Source organism: Apis mellifera, linkage group LG2 (genome assembly GCF_003254395.2).
Source record: "Apis mellifera strain DH4 linkage group LG2, Amel_HAv3.1, whole genome shotgun sequence".
Lineage (NCBI taxonomy): Eukaryota > Metazoa > Arthropoda > Insecta > Hymenoptera > Apidae > Apis > Apis mellifera.
The window spans coordinates 1,659,991-1,684,510 of record NC_037639.1 but is presented as its reverse complement, the minus strand read 5'-3'; the positions used below and the strand labels follow the sequence as shown (position 1 = coordinate 1,684,510).

Sequence of the window (24,520 nt, the reverse complement as noted above, 5' to 3'; positions counted from 1 at the left end):
TTCAAAATATATATTGTAATAACATATTTTATGTTTCATGTTTATATATAATTATATTGTTATTTTACGTTTATACATAATATTTTCATTAGTTTTTCATCATAGATTGTATATACATTTAACACATTTTTAATATAAAAATCATATCTTATTAAAATGTAATTTTAATTGAAAAATAATATTAAAAATTAACGTTTTAAAACTTAACTGAATTATGTAAGTTTATGAAGATAATAATAAATTAATATTAAAAATTTTAAAATAATTAAAAATAATTAAAAATTATTTTTAATTTTAATTACATATAACATATATAATATATAATATATAATATAAAATATATATAATATATATAAGATTAATAAAAAATATAATACTTATATCCAAAATATATTTCACAAAATTAAAGGAAAATTTTTTTTTTTATTAAATTTTGAACAAAAAATTATCGATTTTTGAATTACTATAACTTACAAAGAGAAATTGTTTAAATTATACTTATAGAAATAAATAAAATAAAGTTTAAGATAAAAATAAATTTCGTGCTTTAAAATAAATCTATTGACGATTCGATTTTTTTATGAAGTTTAAAATATAGTAACAGTTTAAAAATCGATAATTTTTCTGTCGAAATTTTTATATAATTGAATGATATGTAATTTAATGTCAAATGCTGTTATTAACATTTATTTTATTAGTATTATATTATATATTTCATATACAGTTAATATATTCGTGGATTGTATATCTTTGGAGAGTTGATTCTAGAAGCCAACAAATATAAAAATAAGTATATGAAAATATTAATCAAAACTTATTTATGACGATTTTATTTCTGTTATATTACCATTGTTTTATTTTTATTTTGTTTCATTTAACGCAAATTTCAATTGTAATTTAATAAAGTTTTAACAAATATTTTTGTATTCTTTTGTATTTATTTTATTGTCCAGAATTAACTCTTCAAAATCTCATAAATAAAATATATATATATATATATATATTTATATATATATAGTGTTTTTAAATATATAAAATTTTTGAACTTCTTATTTCAATGAAATATGTCCCACAATTTGTTATAAAAGTATATCATATTTATATCTTAAGAAATTTTTTCTAAGAATTTCTAAAATTTTTAATTTATCTTTTTTTTTAACATTTTAATTTGTTGTAATTAATATTCTATTTATTTGTATATTTCTAAGTGAATACGATTATAATATTGTGTTTGTAAAATATTTTTATTCATAATGTTCATTTCATATAAAATATGTTAAAATGGTTCAGTAAAATTATTTTTCATATATAGTTATGTTTATTATATATTTAAAATATTTATTAAGAATATTAAGCTTCGATTAATAAACCGTATTTGAGTCCAATATTGGTTAAACTTTGAGTAGTTGATACACCCAAGACTGCAACTGCAACAGCAGCAATAGTGACGGCACCTTCCAAATAAAGACCATATAATATTCGCACATAGCCAGCTATTGTTGAAAGACCACCAGCAGCCGTAAAATCTAAGGGAAATAGAACGCTTGCTGCAATCGGCCTGGATCTGGCTACTCCAAAACATAGAACTCCCAATAGATAATAAGTGGCTGTAATTTAAAGTAATATAATTAGTAAAGTAATATAATTTAATTTCATAGTTGAATTATAATAATAAGAAATATATATTTTCCATAGTTTTATTAAAGATTGTTTCTTTACATAATTTTATTATTTAAAAAATTTTGATCAATATTTGAAAACAAGATATTTAATAGAATTTATATTTTTTTTTATTTAAGAAATTATATTTGACATTTTGTAATGTCGATATAAATAAAATATTTTTCGATTAATAAAAAATTTAAAATCCTTGATAAAATGTTATATTTAGTAAAAAATATCTTTCAATTTTTTTATATTTATTTTATTTATTAGTAATAATTTTGAAAATTTTATGTTCAATTATCAAAATGAAGATAATAAAATAAAAAATAATATAAGATAATAAAATAATGTATAATTTAATATATAATTTATTATAATAGTAATAAATTATTAATTAATAAAAAAATACTAAATATATATAATAATTTTTATTCATACAAAATAAAAAAATATTATATGAACGAAAATTATTTATTATATAAAGTGTTTTAGCTAGTTAAAGAGCATTTAAATATTTAATTTTGTTTTTAATTATATGAAAATTATTTGAAAAAAAACATAATTTAAATAATTTTGGAAGAAATATTTCGGAAAAAATGTTTCTTTATATTCATTTTTTTTAATTTTTTCAAGACAGGATTTTTTAATAAAAAACATTTATTAGCAATATTTTTTTTTGCATTTTGTTTTAGAAAAATTTAATGAAAAAATACAATTGTAATTGATAAAATAATGTAAAAATATTAGCATTATGATTTTCAGATTAAAATAGTATGAATTAGAAAATATTAGAATGATATCTAAATTAATTTTTTTTTATAAATAATTCAAAATAACTGGCAATAATATAATGAATATAACGAATATAATAATATAATGAATGTTATAATGAATGAAACAAATTAATAATTATTATTTTTTTAAATAGAAACAAAAATTGTAATCAGTAAATGTTTGATGTGGAATTTTAAATAACATATTTATAGACATAATTATTAGATTTCATTTTATTAATGAAACATTATAGAAAAAAATTCAAAATACTTTTATTAAATAACTTAAATAAATTGCTAAAAAATAATTTAATCTTTAATGAGATTGTGTCAAATATACTAATATTAATATTATACTATATTATATTACTATATACTATATATTAATAAATATACTAATACTAATATTAGACATTTATTTAGACAATTATTGGAATATTCACTGCCAGTATAAAATCATTGAATTAAATGTTTACCGATCTAATCTCATTAAATTTTTTTTTTAGAAGAAAATATATATAATATTTCAAATGGCATAATGGCATAATTAAAGCTTGTGTTGCTTTAATAGAATTCAATAGAAATATTTGAATAAGTACCAAAATTCATGATATATATGTATATTCGTTTTAGACAGTATATAATTGCTAACAGATGCTATTTTAGAATGTTACTTGTGATAATTTCATCATCGTCATTTCAGTGTTTAAAACCATTTGAAAATTATTATTTTGCCATTATTCAATATATTTTTTTTATTTATAAAATACAATAAAAAATATATTATATATTATATTATGTATAAATATGCATATATTTTTCTAATAAAAAGTATTAGTAATTTTAAAAAGACTATATTATAATTAGAAAATATTAAAAAAAAAAATTTCTATCATAATATTTCTTCTTCAAAATTATTTAAATTATTTTATTATATTATTTATTATATTATTAATAATAAAAAAAGTTCTTCAAATAACATATTTTTTATATACATATATACAGATTGTCTAATAAATTTAATTTATCATTGAAAATATATTGAAAAAGAATAATCGTAAAGATAGATATTTATTTGTTATGTATCAAAATTCGATTTAAAAATATGCAGCAGGATTCAATTGTTCATTTGTTGTTTTTGCAAGCGTTAATATTATTAATTCACATCGATTGATTTATCAAAAAATTAGTCAAAAAATTAAATATAGGTTCAATATTACAATAAAAAAATACAATATTTAGCGATTATAAGTTAATTTAAATGAAAATTAAATTTCTGTTGTATTATTCAGATTTTTCTTATAATTATAAATTTGATCATCTAAATATTTTATAACAATGTGTATTTTATGTAAGATTAATATATGAATCTCTACTGATTAAAAAATATAATACTATTGCTAAGCTTTTTGGGAAGATTTCAAAATTGTTTATATTCACTAACACAGTGATTTTTTTTTGTTTTTCTTAAATGAATATTATATTGAACATTTTCTGCAATCTTATAAAAAGAATTCTTATTAATACAATAACATAAAAATTTCAAAATATTTCTTTCATTTTTGATCTTATATAATTTTGAAAGTTATTGTACATGAATAAATTTGTTTTGATAAATGCTCTTTCATAACATAAATATACTTATATATTTTTTAAAAAAATATTTTTTGAATTCATTTTTCAAAAAATATTATAAATATAAATATTTAATGTATATTCATGTTAATCATAGAAAATTATAAAACTTTTTTCTCTTTCATACTTTTCTAATACTTATTATTTGCAAGAATATTGATTAATATAATAATGTGAACACTCTTTATAATATATATTTAAATTTCAATATACAAGAAAATTATAAAAATATATAATTATGGAATTATAACAAGAAATAAAAATTATTTTTCGCGTTTCGATAAATATCTCTTTTTAATAAACTTCGTAATGACGATATAGATAGAAATTATATTATGTCATCTTTGGTTTATATGCAATAATAATACAATACAAGAATATGCAACTAGTAGATTTTAAGATAAAGACGAGATTTAATAATAAATATTACTAATAATAAGAAAGTATTAATTAATTATAATTAATTTTTTACATGATGAAACTTATGTAATTCAACATGTCTCAAACCAAAGTCTCACCTGAAGCAATCTGCATTATTATACCAACTGCTATATTATAATAATAAAAAATAATATAATAAATAATAAATAATAATAAATAAATATGGTAACTATATTCTAACATTGGTTTAATAACTTATTTGTTATTTAATTAATATAATATAATTTTAGAATCATAATTTATTATTAAATATCTTTGCACTTCTTAATATTTTTTAATATTGCAAAGTACAATAAAAAAATACTTTTTTATGTTTTTCTGGAAAAATATTGATAATCTTGAAAAGATTGAAAAAAGATTATTTAAAAAATTTGTTTTCCAAGATAATTTTTTTTTAAATAATTTAAATTTTATTCTTAAAATTCATATATTACGAAGTAAAAGAAATATTTAAAAATTTTTAGAAATTTAAAATGAGTTATTTTAAATACAATAAATTATAAATAAAATATAAATAAATAATCATAAATTATAAAAATTTAATATATCAATTAAAAAAATATTTAAATAATTAAATAATTAATTAATAAATAATACATACATACATACATACATAATACATACATAAATATATAGAGATTTTATAATATTACATAATAATATTAAAATTTTTAAACCTATTATAAATTATTTATTCAATCGAAATCTTTTATTATAAATGAAATATAATTAATGATTTATTGCAACAAAAAAATTAAAATTTATAAATCTATTTAATTATCTATGTAATTGCTATTGTTTATCATAAATATATATTTTAGTATCTCTTTTTTCATTTCAATACGAAAAAAATGATATCTTTATAATTATTTTTTTCATATCTATTGACTATTTTTATATTTTCTTTATTTGTAATATATTATTTTAATAATTTCTTATATAATTATAAGATGGACTGTGAAACATTTGTGAAAAAAATTCTGAAAAAATTTTTATAACAAAATGTCTTCATTTATATGTAAAAAAAATTATTTTTTATGCAAATATATGTAAGCAAATATTTGATATAATGATGAAGATGAAATATATATGATAAAATGTATGCATATTTTGAAAAATATTTCAATTTTCGGATATTTATAGCGATTTATTTGTAATATACTGAAACAATCAATAGCCATAAATGGTATCATATTTTATGTTTATCATAAACATAGAACTAAAAAATTCTGCAAAAATTCTTTTTCATGATATCTAAGATATATCTAAATGTTATTATTGATAGAATAGAAATAATGCTTAAAATTACTAAAAATAATTTTTAATATAAAATATAATATTTTTTATCAATTTTTTAATAGATATTCAAAGATATTAAGTCGAAGATATTAAAAAATTCTTCGAATTTTATCATACAGTTAATAAATTGGCATTTTAGTATATATTATTATCATAAAATATTTATTATTTTATTTATTTCTTTTATTTTATCATTTTTTAGGTATCTTCATAAATAAAATTCTAATAAAATTAAATTTAATCAAATTGCTATATATGACAAAATTTTAGATATAAAATTTAAATAAAAAATTTTTTATTATTTTTTTTTTATTTTTTATTATACTTTTTTTTTATTTTCTCTAAAACTTTGATATGAAACTTCGTAAAATATATATTATAAAAGAAAATTATTTTTAACAATAAATCTCAATCTTAAATTTTATACAATTTTAAAAAGAATTTCTTATAAAATATTCAAAATCTAATAAATATTTTCTTTTTTTTTTTAATGTATTTAATAAATATTTTTTTCTTTAAAGTATTTATTTTATGTATTCTTTTTGTTATGTAATTTAATTTCTGAAATTTTTTAATTCAAGTTTATTTATCGAAATTAAAATGATAGCAAAATTAAAATTATAGTTAGCTAATAATAAAAATAGTTCGGTTTGAAACCAAAAATATAAATTTAGAATCGATCTTCTAAAAGTATTTTAAGAATATTTTAATGCTCTATTATATATGATATCTATGATATCTATGATATATTATGTATATCAAATATAATATTTCATATTATATACAAAATATGATATATATATATATATATATATATATATTATACATTATAAAAAATTTATTATATTTATAATCATTTAACTCATAAATAATTTAACTCATAATTTATTACATATGATTATATTGTTTATATTATATTTATTATGAGATAAAATTTATGGAATAATTTATTATGAAGATTTATGAATTTTTTCTACTGAAATTTTAATTATTGAATAAATTTTAATGAGATATATCAAAAAAATTGATATATATATAATATTTAGGTAAATGAATTAAAATGATTATTTAAAAAAAATAAATTAAATATTTACATTTATTTTTATAATGAAATTCTACGGTGAAATTTTTTGATATATTGATTTTTTGTATTGATTATAAAAGTCTGATGAAAGATTATATATTTGCATATTAATATCTCTCGTTCCTTTCGTAAACAGTAAAATATTATAAAAAAAATAAAATTTTCGTTATAAAATTTTCAAAAAATATATAATTCCATTTAAAAAAATAAAATTTTTTCATATAATTTTTATCATACCATCAAATAATTAATAACATCAAAATATGTTAATTTTTTAATATCAATTTTTATCTGAAAATTTTTTATAGTATTTTAAATATTTTTTTTTTTTTTTTAATAATTAAATAATATTGAGAAAATCAATATGACAGATAAGATATCTTGAATATAGAATATTTACATATAAAATAATAAAAGTTGATTATTTTAAATATTTTATTTACTTTTGATGATATTGACAAAAAATGTTTCAGACAAAAATTGAATGGAGATAATATAATTTAACATTAATAATCTATCTGAATTTATAGAAGTTAAAGAATTAAAATCAATTTAATTTTTTAAATGAAATATGAATAATTTTTTGATATATTGTTTTTGAATACATATTTTTTAGTACAAGTAAGTTTGACTAAATTCAAATAAAAAATTCAACAAATTAAAATATTTCATAAACAAGAACATTCAACAAAAATTATTATATATATATATAATATATTATATATATAAACATAAATAAATTATTTCATAAACATAGTTTCTGAAACTAATAAACACTAATTATTTTTAATTATTTTTTTATATAATATATTATATCAATTAATGCATTAAAAATTCTATTTAAAAAATAGAATTGATCTCTAACATAATAAATATCTTGTTACTTGTTCTTTATTCAATATTTATTTAAAATATTTTTTAATATTAGATAAAAGTTAAAAGATGCGATATATGTATATCTAAATCTGTAAATATAGAAAATTTGAAAATGTCGAGAATCCGATTAGTCAGATTGAGTTGAAAGTATTTTAAAATTCGAGATTGTGAATTGAAGATTGAAAGAAATTCTGAAGTATTACAATTATTATTAGTTTAAAGAATCATTTAATTTTAATTTTAATAAAAAACTGCCGATTTGTAAATTATTATAATTTTGCGAAAGAAGATCTTATATATATATATATTTTTAATTTTTTAAGAATTGCTGTTGCAATAAAGCTTCCTCTATAAAAATTTGTAAAATGAATATCGAAAAATAGTTCAAATAAACTTTATTCATTTTTTCAAATTTTTTGAAAAATTTTTTTTTTGTTAAAATTTAATTTTCTTTTAATTCTGTGAATGAATATAATCATGCTATTATCATGCTAATTAGAGACTTATTAACATTTTTCAAAGAATATTGTAATTATAAAATTGATTATATTGTATATTCTAACATATTAATGATAAAATATTTTCCTTTTTTAATTTTATTTTTTTAATATTTACGAAAATTATATATAATAATATATAATAATAATAGAAATTATAATTATTATTATTATTATTATTATTATATTTATTATTATATTTATTTTTTTATTTTATGATGATTCTATGATATGAAAATAAAATACAATATATAATAAATAATTTTTCAAACATTCACATGATCAAATTTTTGTAAATATTGTTTTATTTATTATTTACTAATTAATTATTGATTATAGTATTTTTCAAATATACATCCATTTATATCACAATGCAATGCTACAATATTTGAAATCCGAAACTAATAAGATATTAAAATTTGAACAATAATATGATATTTGTAATATTAATATAAAATAATATTTATATTAATAATTTATTTCAAATAATTTGATCCAAATAAAATAATTTTTCATGATAATATTTTAACATTAACTTCATATTTCTAAATCCAAAGTTATTTCGTTACAGTATAATAGATTGTTGAATAACAGTTATAATACTATACAGTTAAAAATATGTCTTTTAAAAAAAAAACTCAAAATGACTTTAACTTTTATCGAAAAAAAAACTTGGAAAATTTAAATATTTCAATTTATAACTTATTAAAAACTAATTAACTTTTCTATAATATATTTTTATATTAGTTGGTTGAAAATATCTGATAAATCATTGCTATTAATTTCATGATATTGTACAAATTTCTGTTATTTTTATAATTTTATAATTTTCAATATATATTCAATATAATAATAAGTAAAAATAATTTTTATGATCATTTAGAAATTATTTTATGGTTTCCTAGTGATTTTGAATATAGATTCAGAAATACTGTGTTAAATTGATCAACATATATGATTTTTCGATTATTATCAGAAATATCTTTTTAGAAATTTTCTATTTATTACAAACAATAGTATAATAAGTAATTTCTATTATATTTTAAAATTAGTTTATTTTTTGAGGCGAAAATATATTGAATTTTTTAAATAGAACCATATGTAAATTTTTTTATTATTTATATTTTAATGTAAAAACATGATAATTAATATATTACAAAATTAAATTTAAAAATGAAAATAATAATATTTAATATATATACGTATATATATGTATATATATTCTAAGGTTACATTATTAGCATAATTAACAGATTTTTGTTAATTTATTAATTATTAATCAATTACCAATTAATAATTTCAAAAATTTGCAAAAGAAAATTATAATATGTAAAATTAGATTTAATAATAAATACAAATTTCTGCAAAAAATTATATTAATTATATTAATTATATTAATATATACAGAATATTATATTAAGGAATTGTTTTTAAAATTATTTTTTAAAATAAAATATGATTTTTTTAAGTTTAATATTATTTCTTGTATTTAATTTAATTTTTTATTTTATTAAGACATTCTATATTTACATTGTTAAATATAATTTGAACCAAAAAGTTAAATAGAATCATCTCTACACAAAATAATATAAAACAAAAATTCAAAAGAATTTTTACATAATAGAACAACTCATTTAATATTATTTAATATTTAAGATCAAATAAAATGAATTTATTTATAATTTTATACATACAATATAAAATTAAAAACGAATAATATTATACAATATTTCTTTTTTTAATAAAATTAAAAAATTAAATATAAAATTAAATTATATAAATCACGATAAATCACATTTCTTCAATTTTCCTATTCTATTTCTATGAATTCCTCAAAATGACATAATTATCTTTGTTATTATTATTACTGATTTTATTTTGAATACTTCAATTCACTTTTTGACTATTATTTAAAAAAATTTGTAAAATAATTTCATCAAAATAATATGTTAATATATTAGCGATTATTTAATTTTTTTAATTATATCATATTTGTTTTAAATTTAATTATTAATACGCGTTATATATCATTATATGTAAGAATAAAAAATATATAAAAGAGATATATATGTATAAAAAAAATCAGTAGTCGCAATTCAATTATTTTTTTGAAAAAAAATATTAAAATTATAATTCCATGAATAAATAAAATTCCATTAATTTTTTATTAACTTCTTGAATTCATTTTATTTATAATTTGTTTACATTTTTTGGTTAAATTGTAAGAAAAATAATATTTATTATATCATTATATTATATACTTCATATTTACAATTATTGTATATTCTATAATATGTAAGATGAATAATACGACGTATCAAGTATCGAAAAAAAAGTCCTATACTATCACCAAGTCATGGTGATCTTTCCTTTTTTTCTCTTCATTTATATAAAAAACAATATAGCATAAACTTACTAAGAAAAAAGAAAATTAGACGTATTCGAAAAAATATTGATCGTGACGTAAATTTTTTCATAAACATTTTTGCTATTTTATTTTCGCGCTCTTTCTCTTTACTTATATTTTTGACAAAACATTTTAGAATATTTTCCTTTTTTCTTTTTTTTCTTTTTCTTTCTCGTTATTTAAACAACACTGATCATATTTCTAAAAATTTTTATATACATTGAAATACATATATGCAATAATGAACTTAAGTTAATGGATCATACGAGGTTGAAATATTACTATTTCCAATTTTCATCAGTCATTAACTTAAACTCATCAATTGAATTAATACACACATATTATAATATGTTTTAATATAGAGATTTTTAGAAATATGAATTAGATCTCATTTTAAATAGAAAAAAAGAAAGATATGAAATGTATAATAATAGATCTAAGGTATTTATATGCCATAATAAATGTTATTTTTCTTATAGTTGATTAAAGAATATAAGCAAATTATAAATATAAAATGAATTCAGAAACTAATGGAAATTTAATTTTTTTTAAGAGAATAATTAAATTGCAATACATAATTCCTGTAAAACTTTTTATTCTTGCAATGACTAAAATACGATGCAATAAAAAAAATTTGATTTTCAAGATTAAATATAATATATTAAATAAATATGTAATATATTTTTGAATTTATTATTAATGTATCCTAAAATATAATAAAAAAAAATATATATAGTTCCGAATTATTTAAAAAACCGAAGTAACTTTTGTTTTCTTATGAAAATAAATTATTTCTAAAATTTTTGTTATTATCATTTGTTATACTTATATAATTGTTATATTAATAAATTTTTTTTCAATATTTTTTTTTATTACATGATAAAAATAAGTGAAATCATACATTATATTAGATAAAAAATTTTTTGCTAACTTAAATTATATCATTAATAATAATTTATATAAATTCTATATCTGAAAATGTTTTAGCAATTGTAAGAAAAAATATTTATTATCGGTTTTATAATAAACGAATTAACGAATTGATATTAATTTTTAAAAATTATAGCTAAATTATATAATATATAATATATATATATATATATATATATATATATATATATATATATATATATGTATTATACATATATAATATACATATATATTATCTATCTATATGATTTTACCTACACAAACGAAGGGCATTACTTTAATCCATTTAGGCATTGATGGCGTTAAATAACTTAAATCTGTTTGGTCAACAAACTTTCTTGATATGGCATATCTTTGTAACCGCACTGCTAATAAAAGACCAAGATTCATAATTAAAAGAAAATGTGCAGGTATACCAATTGCTGCAAAAATAACGGTTACTGTTCGACCAGCTGTAGTTCGTGGAACCGGAGCACCAAAACCTACGAATAAAATAAATTGAAATAAAATTAATTTGTTAATAAAAAATAAAAAATTAATATAAATAAAAGTAGAATAAATCATAAAATCATTTATATATTATATTACAAAAAATTCTCTTAAATTTTATCTTAATAAAAGTTTGTGTGTATATAGAGAATAATAAATAATACATAATTTTTTTATTAATAGGAAATATTTTCAAAAAAAGAAAAAATGCTGAAATTTTGAGATTTTATCTTCTTATAAACATTCCTCATCAAAAAAAAATAATTATATTATATTATATGCATAAAGAATATTTATTATAAATATTAGAATTCACAAACTTTTACTAAAATTATAATTCTCGGTTTAAATGAATTTTTTTATAACAGCATATAATTATATTTATAAATTTTATATTCATTAAAATTATTATATTTATTTAATAGTTTATTATTATATTTATATTAAAATTATTTAAATACATACAAATAATATGAGTTGAATGAAAATATATTATTGAAAATACATTGAAAAGTTGCTAAAATTATATTTTTGAAAATATTATTTAATATATAATTTGAAAACAATAATAAAATCTTTCAATTAAAATAATATTTTAATTCATTAATATTTTAATAATATTTTAATGATTATTGATATTTTTATATTTATCATAATTAGACAAAAAATAAATCTAAATTACCAAGAGTGGTGAGAAGTGAAAGAGCAAATAGGATGCAACCAGGAAATGTCCAAAGTTCTCCACTATTTCCATTTTCACCATATCCAGAATTAACTGCCATTAATAATAATTCTTCATGTTTCGTTACATATTGTTTCACTTTATTGCTCCAAAGTGGCTCTAGATCTTCTTCTTTTTCTGTACGCAATTGTCTCAATTCTGTTGCCAAACCAATTGCTAAATCTTTCTGCATATTTTTTAATTTTATAACTTGTTCGCGTTCTCGTGGTCCTTCAATAGCACAAAAAACTATTGCACCAACAATAGCCCAAATAGTTAATAGCCATGCCAATCCTATACATATATAATCATATAAATAATAAAATCGAATTATTAAAATTTATTGTAATAATATTAGCAATTAAATTATTCCTTTTAATAATTTTAATAATAATTATAAATTATAAATGAAAAAGAAATTGTTATTCATTTTTTACCAAATAATGAAAGTGATAATCTTCCTACAAATCTAATATATTTCCATATTTTAGAAAATCCTTCGATATCTGTTGAATTTACATATTTTTCTTGAACAATATCTTTAACAGATGGTAAAATTCTTAATCGTAATGGTAGTCCAACTATTGTTTGAATAGCAATTGATTTTGTTAATTTTTCCAAATTTTCCGTTGTTTTATATCGCGGAGAAATTTCTTCTGAAATCGTCGTAGGTGTATCTAAGAATAATAAATTAAATTATTATAATATTTTAAAAATATTTAATTTACTGCAATTTTTAAGATTTCATTCTATATTTATAATTACTATATGTACAAATAATAGAAAATGAAAAATACAAATGAAAAGAATTAAGAAAAAGAAATATATTATAATATAATTATATATAATTTTTTTATTCTAAGATTACATAAATATTATTCAGAGATTAATATTATTTAATAACGATAAGCTTAACGAATCTTTATAACATATTATTTTGTTATGTATATTATTATATATATATATATAATATTTCATTTTATTCATATAAATTTTTTTTTATTTTTTCGATAACTTACCTCTTAATAATATATAGAATTTTAATATAAATAGAAATGTATATAATACAAATGTATATAATATATAATATAATATAAATAAAACAATATTTATAAAATAAATAAAAATATATAAACTGTATAATTTAAAATTTACTTAGCAATTGAAAAAATTTACTTTGATTTAATTTTCAATTTTAAACTCTATATTATGTTGTCCTAGATTCAGCTTTTCCTTAAGTATTGATTCAGTCTTCTTAACGCGTTATTATTAATGAAACTAAGAATAGAATATATCAACCAATAATGTGATTATAAAATGTGTATTTTTTATAATTCTACATATTATATATATTATATTATTAATAATAATTAAATTTATATAAAAAACTTTGAGAATAAATAAATTATAAAAAAATTTAAAAATTTTAACACGCTTGAAGTATATAAGACATTATCTTATTTAATTGAATCATCATTATACTTTTTTTTAATTTTATTATTTTTATTATTGTTCAATATATAATAATATTGTTTTTATATGTTCACTAAAACATGATTTATATGTTTACTATATTTGTAATAAATATAGTAAATGTTTACAAATTTCAATTATATATATAGTAATTCAAATGTATATATTGAAAATTAGATAAATTTAATAAAAATTAAAAAATATAACATAACATATGTATAACATAAAAAATAAAATTAAATAATTAAGAAAAATAATGATTAATAATTATCAAATTTTTTTCCATTTCATTGTATCAATAAATAAATAAGATATGAAGAGTAATACATGTATTTAAATATTACACATTATAAAAGAATAAGTAAATTTTTTTGTGATAAGATATAAAATTAATTATATTTAGATTTATCAAAATGAAAAATGAACAATTAAGATAATATCTATAATAAGATATACATTAATAATAAGATACATATTTAAAATACATATTTTCATATTTAAAATTAAGAAGAATTTATTTTTAAAATTAAATAACATTAATTTAACATTTACATTTACATTTAATTTAACATAATAAAATAAATTTAACATTTAAGTAAATTTAAATTCTAGATGGAATAAAATCTTTTAATTCATTATGTTTAATATAATTAAGGATATATAAATATAAATACTTTAATATTTTATCAATTAATAATAGAAAAATTAATAGAAATTGTTATGTCATACCAATCGCATAAACTACGTCATCATTATCTTCATTTTCATTATTCTTCTGTGGTTCTGTCATTGTTATATGAAATTCAGTAACACGATGTTTGATTTTGCCTCTTGGATATATTAAATTCCTATTGGTGAAATATCGTATCTTGTGGATTCCAATAGCTTTATGCATTTTTGTCTCGACATGTTTACGAGCACATGTAACAGTGGATAATGAAATAGGTGTCAACTTTGCAATGTCTATCACATCACTAACAGGCGTTGTAACACACCCAAGAATTGGTGGTGTTGGGAAAAGGGGTATATCCATTGTCAAAGTTCAAGGTTTTTCCGATTTATGTGAACTTTTTCATAAAATGATTCTTTCATTGCTTTTGTATTAAAAAAATAAAAGAATATAAAGATATAATTTCACTTCAAATGTTATTTAATCACTCATAAATTTAATAATTTTTATTTTATAATTATTTATTGATTTTATAATTTGCAAAAAAACTTACTTTGCGAAGATATTAATCAAAAATAAAAGATTAATTTTGAATTAAAGATAAAATCTAGAAAGTATTTGAGAAAAATAGATAAAATTTAGTATTAAATTTCATTTTAATTTAACAATAATATAGATAAATAAATTTTTAATGTTTTCAAGTTTTTTTTATAATTTGATTATAAAAGAAATTATATTATAAAACTATGATAAGTTCTTTTATATGTTAATCTCTTATTTATATATCTCTTATTTATAACCTTTTTATTATATGTTAATCTCTTATATCTAAATAATTATATTTATATTAAAAATAGTTTTGAAGATCAATTTTGATTTTATATTAAATTTCATTCCGTTTTATTATCATAATCATTATCTTTGTAGAAATTAAAATGTTATTTAAAAAATAATATCGTTACATTTTTTTTCATATCATCGATTTATATATTAGATATTAAACACTTGAAATGATTGATCGCCTAATCATTTTTTTTTCTTTATTTCACATAAAGTTGCTGTAATTTATAAAATTAATATTTATTTAATGTGAAAATCTTCTTATTTAGGATTTGCAATTACAACAAAATCTGAAATAATTAAAACAAATTTATATTATCTTTATATCTTTAGATAATATAAATAACAAATAAATAACTATTTTGATTATTGATTTTATTTAAAACAAGATTAATTACATCTTCATTTAACATATAATAAGTATTTTACAAAAATTTTTGTAATACTATTTTACAAGAAAATGCATCCAATTCAAAAATTCTAATTTTAAAAGAAAAATAGAATTAAGAATTATTTATAGAGAATAATTTTTTATATTTTACAGCAAATAATATTAATAATATTAATCTAAGAATTTTTTATAAAAGATAAAATAGTAATAATAGAGATTAAATTTTGAACATTTTTTAATATAATTACTTTTGAACATAATTCAATTATTTCTGAATATAATTTAATTATTTTTTAATAAATTTTGTTTTATTTTATTACAATGTGTGAAATTATTTAAAAAATAAATTTTAAATGTTGATTTCATCTTTTTTAAATGATATTTCATTAAAAAAATTGTTTGATAAAAAATAATATACTCATGGAATATTTTTGATGAATCAAAAACTTAACAAAAGTCGATATAAAAAAATATCAATTGAGATTTATTAGATAGATTTATTAGACAGATATTAAAATATATTTAAAAATAAAATTATTAAAAGTTTTTGTTGAAAGTTATTTTTTACTAGTAATCGATATAAGATGTTATAATAAATAGATTATTCGAACAATAGTAGTCAACACAATATCCATTTGTAAAAAAATATTTTTCAACAATTAAAAATAAATAAATAAAAAATCTTATTAAAAATCTTTTAAGTTATAAACAATTAAAATTTCCATGATAGATCTATTTTTATCATAATTCTATTTTGCTCTATTTCAATTCCTTCATCTAATACAAAACTAAATTGTTTCTATTATGATAAATAAATCTTAATATTTTTATGTATTAATTTTTTTGTTTGTTTTATTTCTAGAATCAACTTTTCAAATATTTTTCATGAACATATTAACATTATAATTATAAAATATTCAAAGGAAAAGAATTTAGATAATTTTTTATTTGAAAATTCTAATAATAATTGATTCATTGATTCTAATTGAAAAAATTCAAAATTAAATTTAATAAAAAATTAAATTTTTGAAAGCTAAAAATAACAATTAATTCATTGTTATTTTAAAAAAGAGGAGATTCCAATTTTTAATTTGTAAAAATAAAAAGAAAAATAAAAATAAATGGATTGATTTCAATAAAATATAGTATAAATATAAATATATGTGTATTATTATATATGTGTATAACAGGAAGTTTTCCTAATGGCAAACACTTAAATTTTTTCTGAAATAAATAGAAAAATATAATATTTTTTTCTTTTTATTTTGCTTTATAAGTTAATTTTATAATATAAATAAAATAAAATTTTAATATTAAACATATAAATAATATAAACATATAAAATAAATAAATAAAGAAAATAATCAAAATTGTTATAATAGTTATCTTAACACAAATTTTGATATAAAATTCTAAAAAATTAAAAAATGGCACTTAATACTTTGCTATATATAGCAAAAATTTTTAATATAAATCGGAATAATTTTAATATAATTTATAATAATTATAAATAAAATTGTAATAAAATTAAGTTTAAAATTTTTACATATAAATAAATAATAAACGTTTAAAATATATCAATAAATTAATGACAAACATCTAACAATTCTTTTGATTAATAATTGAAAGATCATTATTAATGCTAATAATTCTCAAACTATCGGATTCCTTGAACTAACAAAAAAAAATCAATTAGAACCAGAAATTTAAAAATGATGAAACTTTGATAATATATAATGCTTATGTATATATGCAATTTTTTTTGTTAAGTGAAATTATTTTAAAAGAGTAAAATCAATCTTTAAAAATTCGATTATTTTTTTATTTTATCTTATAACTACTCGTAAACTATAAGAAACACAAAAAATTTTAAGATTTTAAAATTATTTAAAATTTTAAAAGTTTTTTTTCATAAAGATGATTGTTTTATACAATTAAAAAAAAGTTATAAACAAAAAAATTAATAATTTTTTTAAATTTGTTTTTCAACATAAAATTTTAATCAGTAATCTAAATAATTGCAAAACAAAATAAATATTTTTTATTTTTAATAAATACAAATTTATTACATATTGTTAATTTTTGTTTGAAACATATATAAACATTCAATCAACCAGATGAGAATAGAGAGAAAAAAAATTTATATAAATATTTTATAAGATTTTTTTATTTTTAATATAATTGTCAAATTTCTTTATTTTTCTATATATAATAAATCGATTCAATAAAACATAAATAAATAATAGTGAAAGCATAAAAATAACATTATTAATTATTCTTTAGTAATGAAAAATAAATGTTGTAAACATAAAAACATTGTATAATAGCATATTGCTGTACATATATAGAATGAAGGGATCATATGAATTTTTTTTTTGCAAAAATGTGAATTCTATTAAATTTTCAAAATTATTTAATTTCTCATTAATATATTCACTCCTATATGTGTTATATATGAACTATGGAGCAAATATTAAAGTGTCCCATAAATTTTTTTCGTACCATAGGAATAACTTTAACTAATTATTTTTATATGAATATACAATATATTATATGAACTTATCTATTAACCGTGATCGGTTTTAGTCATCAAAAAGCTTTCCAGAGCTTTTTTAAAGTATATTTCGTTAGTGACATAATCTCTTTTAAAACATTTTTCTATATCGTTCAATATGATAGCCAAAGGAAGCATTTGCGGCATGCTATGTTTTAAAGAAAGTGATAATGCAAACTACAGACAAGATTTGTATTGTTTACGGACTGCTATTACAACTATTATGACCATCTACAATTGGTTTAAGAAATATAAAATTGGCAATTTTGACTCGAAAAATGAAGGCCGCAATGACCGCCTAGTAACGACGGAAACAGATCTTAATAAGGCCATGTTTGCTGAAAATCCGCGATGCTCTTCGAGGAATATTTTGCAAATAAACTAATAATTTTGGAAAAAGGGAATAATGAGGCTTTCTGAGAAGAGATGGAAGAAGGTAATAGAGCAGAACGATTCATATATAACGCAATAAGTCAACTTTAAACAAGAAATATCGTGTATTCATTTCATATCAAAAAAAAGAAAGAAACTTATAAGATATTTTAATATATTGTAATATCTTGATGAAGATGAAAATTGATTACAAATGAGAAATTAATAATAACTTAATGGTATTATTTCATATATATAAATATTTGTCGTAAGCATATAATACAATAAAATTGGAAAATTATATAATAGTAGATAGATTATAGAAAATTCTTCCATATGTGAAAATCAAGCACATCACATATCATTTTTATGGTATTTCTGATTAAACGATAGTATGTGTTGACTAAACGGTATACTATTTTATAATGAAGATGATCAATTCATAATATGATATAAATAGTTTTTTGATATATTTCTTGGATAGAGATTATATAAAAATCAACTTTTTTGTTTTTTAAATGAAATGATGAAAAAATTTAAATTATGTTTTTTTACATATCAACATTTTAATATATGTACAATGATCTATAATTTTTTTGGTTTTTTAAAATGAAATATGTTTTTTTACATATCAACATTTTAATATGTGTACAATGAGCTATAATTTAAAATCATTTAAAATGAATTTCAAAGAAAAATAATTTATTTTTTAGTGAATTTATTTTAAAGTGAATTTACTTTATGAAAGTGATAAAACTCTATCATATTTTTTCTGATTGTAATGTCGCGATAATACGAATTATCAAATGTAAACAAATATTCCATTATATTATATGATTCATTATTTATTCTATATTTCCAATATTATTATTAATTTCCAATATTTTATCTATATATTTTATCTAACACAGAGTATCTATATATCTATATAATATATATATATATATATATATATATATATATATATATATATATATTATCTATATATAAAAAGTATGTATAAAAAACATCATAATGTAATTCTAACAATTTCATCTCTGAATTGATGAAGATCTAATTAAAAATGCATGTAAAAATGATATTGATCTCGAAATTCAAAATTAAATTTTTTTTTATTATATTGTATTTCATTACAAAGATAAAAAATTTCAAAGAAAACTTCACAACATTCTCAAAAAAAAAAAAAAATATTAAATTTAATTTTTGAATTTTATTTATAATTTATTTACATATAATTTATTTCTTTTATCAATTGCAAGAAAACATTTATTGTAGCATATAGATATCCTAAATTTAATATTATAAATATATATCTCAAATTATAAACTATGAACTTATAAACGAATATGGCAATATTGGAAAAACTCAAAAGCTTTAAATAATAGTACAAACAAATCATAGCTTTCCTTTCTCTAACAAATAATAAAACAAAAATACATTAAGAAAAAAAATTAGAACACAAAGAATTAGAACACATTTGAAAATACTAATTGTAGTATTCCATTATATAGTATGATTATACTGATCTCTAAAAAATTCACTTTTGTACTCAATCTTAATTTATATTTTTAACAAAACTTCTTACAATATATTTCTTTGCTTTTTTATTTCTTTTTCTTTTTCGTTATTTAAACATTATCGAACTCGCATTTTTAAATGTTTACATGTTGAAACATATGTATACATCAAGTCAAGCCATGAGTTTAAGTTAATGTTTTGTATAAATTTAAAATATTGCTTTATTATTTTTAATTTTGTATCAATCATTAAATTAAATCAATTGAGTTGATGTATCGCAATATATTTTAACATGTATAGAAATTTTTAAAAATAAAAATTCAATATTATTTAAATATAAAATGAATATACAGAGAAAAAAAGAACATAGGATATATATATAAAATAGAACATCTTATATGTATACATATAATATATGTATAATATATGTATAAGATCTCAAACATCTATATGGCATAATAAATGTTTGTGTAATAATACTTTTCTTGCAACTGATCGGAAAATGTAAGAAAATTATAAATAAAATGAATTCAAAAACTAATGGAATTTTAATTTTTTTTTTTTTTTTTAAATAATTGAGTACAACCCATGATTTTCTTGAGAATTTTTATTTTTATGATGAATAGAAAATGATATTTCATTTAAAAAACAAGTTGACTATTGTATATAATTTCTATAAAAGACATAATTTATTAAAAAATTATTTATATTAAATTATATAATAGTAATATCTTTCGACATTATGCAAGTTTCATCTAATATATTTTTTTTTTAACATCATTAAATATTCAGATTTTATTTCACTTTATATATTTTTGTTTATAGTGCAATAATAGATATACATTCACAGATTCTCACTTATAGCGACATATATTGTTATTGTTGTTAAATTCTATGATTTCAACGATGAATTTAACTTTAATTTTTATTATATTTTTATTATAAAATCAAAGATAATTTAAAATTATATATACTAAACATATTTTAACATAATACGATGCAAGAGAAAAAAAAATTTACTTATATAATACAATAAAAAAAAATAATTTTGAAAACTCTAAAAAAATATCTTTATTTAATTATTTAATAATATTTATAAAGAAATATTTTTTACAGAAAATTACATGTAAAATATTTTTCATATTATCAAAATTAAAATAAATATTTAAATAGTTTTATTTTAAATGAATTTATGTTTGTGACCAATAAACTGATAAATTTATAATGTGTTTATAGATATTTATAAAAATTAGTTTAAAATTTTACAATATGTTATATAATGTATTTTTCTAAACTTACAAAACATTATTATTTGCTAATTGAAAGTTAAAGTTTAGAGATTAACAAAAATGCAATTTATCAAGTATAAAAATTCAAATTTATAAATTGATATATTATAATTTGAATATTATAATTAATAATTCATTTTAACTTTAAATATTCATATATATTTTCATGATATAGTCTTATTACTTATACATATTCATATGTTAATTATTTATTACAAATTCCTTGTTTTATTACAAATCATATATTTCTAAAAGTTAAAATTGCAAACTTATATTTTGAATAAATAATACTAAAAAATTGTTTCAAATAAATTAGAAAATAATAAGATTAAATAATCTTATATAATTATTTTTATGTAATAATTATTTTAAATCAATATTATTTTAAATGTTTTATTTAATTTTTTTATTTTCATAAAATAATAAATGTAAAATGATATTTAAATTCATTTAAAGTGATATAATTTACAAATATTTATGTTATAAGTTAATTTCAAATTTTTAAAATTTTTTAAATATTTTTTTCGAGATATAAAATATATGTACACATATATATGTACATATATATGTACACGTATTAAGAAATCATATATACATATATATTGTATAAATTTTAAAGCAACAATCTGAATTTAATTTTTAGTTTTTTATTGTATTGTAATGTTATCATTAATTATATAATCAAAGAATATACTTATTATAAATAATTTTATAATCAAAGAATTACTTATATATTTAAGAAGTTTGAATAGAACGTAAACTGTTAATATATTCAATATTTGCAAATTTCAAATAAATAATATTTACCTATAGACATTGTTTTAATACGGAATATATGATGCATATATGTAGATATATATATATCCATGTAAAAATCGTCACGACTTTTTTTCACATTCAATAATCTAAAAAAAAAAGATCATTTTAAATAAAAGTTAATCAGTTTTTTATTGGCTATAAATTATGATATTAAAATTTAAAAAAAAATAAAAATGCTTATTTTAGATTTTATAATGTTGTTATTTTAATATAAGCTCAAGTTAATTATTATTAATTAGTTAATTATAATTAAAATGACTATTAAGTTAAAAATATGAAATCATTGAGCAAGAATGTTTTCCTGGAAAAATATCTTTGATATTTTATAGCATATAAAAACTATTTGCATATCTTTTATATTTATTCAAAAATAGTAACATATCATATTTTTTCATTATTGAAATACATTTTTTGTAATCTATATAATTTATACTACAATTTGCTCAAATGATAAGTTATAAAAACAATTATGAAATATAAGAACAAGAAGAGTTATAATTTTTAACTTTTTTAATATAAATTATTCATTAATTCTTAAATTCAAAATATGGAGAATATTAATATATATAGGACATTAATTTCTTTTTTAGCTAAATTATTTCCATGATTTGTTTTCACAAAATTTTTTTATAAAAAATATAAGAAATATGAAACTAAAGAATTTTTATATATAAAATGTAATTTATATAATTTATATAAAAAAAAATATTTTTTATAAAAATATTCCCGTTCATTCATTTCATATTCCTAGTTTCAGAATTACAGTAAATAGGTTATTAAATTTTTACATAAATTTTTTTTTAATATTATAAAATTTAAAACGAACAATGGCATTTAAAAAATCAAATGTTTTGTTTTTTCAATGAAATTTTTTTTCTTTGCTTTTTTCTAAATCTTCTTTTTTCTAAATAATTTTTTTATTAAAAAATTATTTTTTGCCAATTTTAACATTGTAATTGTAGCTTGTATTAAAAAACTGATTAACTTTTATGAAAAATAATCTTTCTTAGATTATCGGAAATATTTAAAATTGAAGGAACTCTTTTAAATTGCAGCATTGCATAATGCTTAATCTTAAATTTTTAAGAAAACTATAAAAATGAGACTTGTATGATAATTGAAAAAGATAAAATTATGTTTAAGAACCAATAATGACAATAAAGTTCATGTATTTACCATTCATTAATCATATCTTCTTTAAATACACCATAATTACATATATATTATATGAAATTTAACGAAATAATTTCATTAAACGGAAATTAACACATATCACAGTTTGACATAATTTTTATTTCACACATAATAAACGCAGTTGACACATCACAAATGAATATCAATGAGTAGTAATATAAAGTTAAATTTTGAAATTGCAACATTTAGAAACAGAATAAAACAATCTGTATCTCTTCAAACAATTTAGAAAGTACTAGCTCCCATAGAATTGCATTTTAGTAGATTTAATGCATTGCATGTTACAATGAAAGATGTATTAGTGTAAAAGATTCTCTATAGATAGACTAAAATTGGAACACAACCTTGGGATCAATCAATGAAAATATTAGGCATATTTCATTGCAAACTGAATTTATCATTTACTTCGCTTATATCATAGTCATTCAAATTATAGTATAATAAAATGCTATCAAGAATTAACCTAATGATATGTGTTTAATTTATATTAAATTTAGAATTGTAATTATATTATTTTATCGGAATACTTTACAAAATTAAATACAATTATTAAACTAATTATAATGTCTATTTACTATTAAAT

The 24,520-nt window shown here is 16.4% G+C and overlaps 1 protein-coding gene across 2 annotated transcripts; it reads right to left on the bottom strand.

The window, feature by feature from the left end:
* Positions 1-1,190: 1,190 nt before the first annotated feature.
* LOC726925 lies at positions 1,191-22,829 on the bottom strand. 2 transcript variants are annotated; one of them, XM_026439110.1, is made up of 6 exons: positions 22,732-22,829; positions 15,020-15,384; positions 13,255-13,494; positions 12,779-13,111; positions 11,862-12,089; positions 1,191-1,607 (listed from the first exon to the last, which is right to left on the bottom strand). In XM_026439110.1, the coding sequence occupies exons 2-6, from the start codon at positions 15,321-15,323 to the stop codon at positions 1,351-1,353; spliced, it is 1,362 nt and encodes a 453-aa protein (XP_026294895.1). In that variant the 5' UTR covers positions 15,324-15,384; positions 22,732-22,829; the 3' UTR covers positions 1,191-1,350. The 2 variants fall into 2 exon arrangements, with proteins under 2 accessions (XP_026294895.1, XP_026294896.1); XM_026439111.1 differs by having other exon boundaries at positions 1,426-1,607; positions 11,866-12,089.
* Between the last annotated feature and the right edge of the window lie 1,691 nt (positions 22,830-24,520).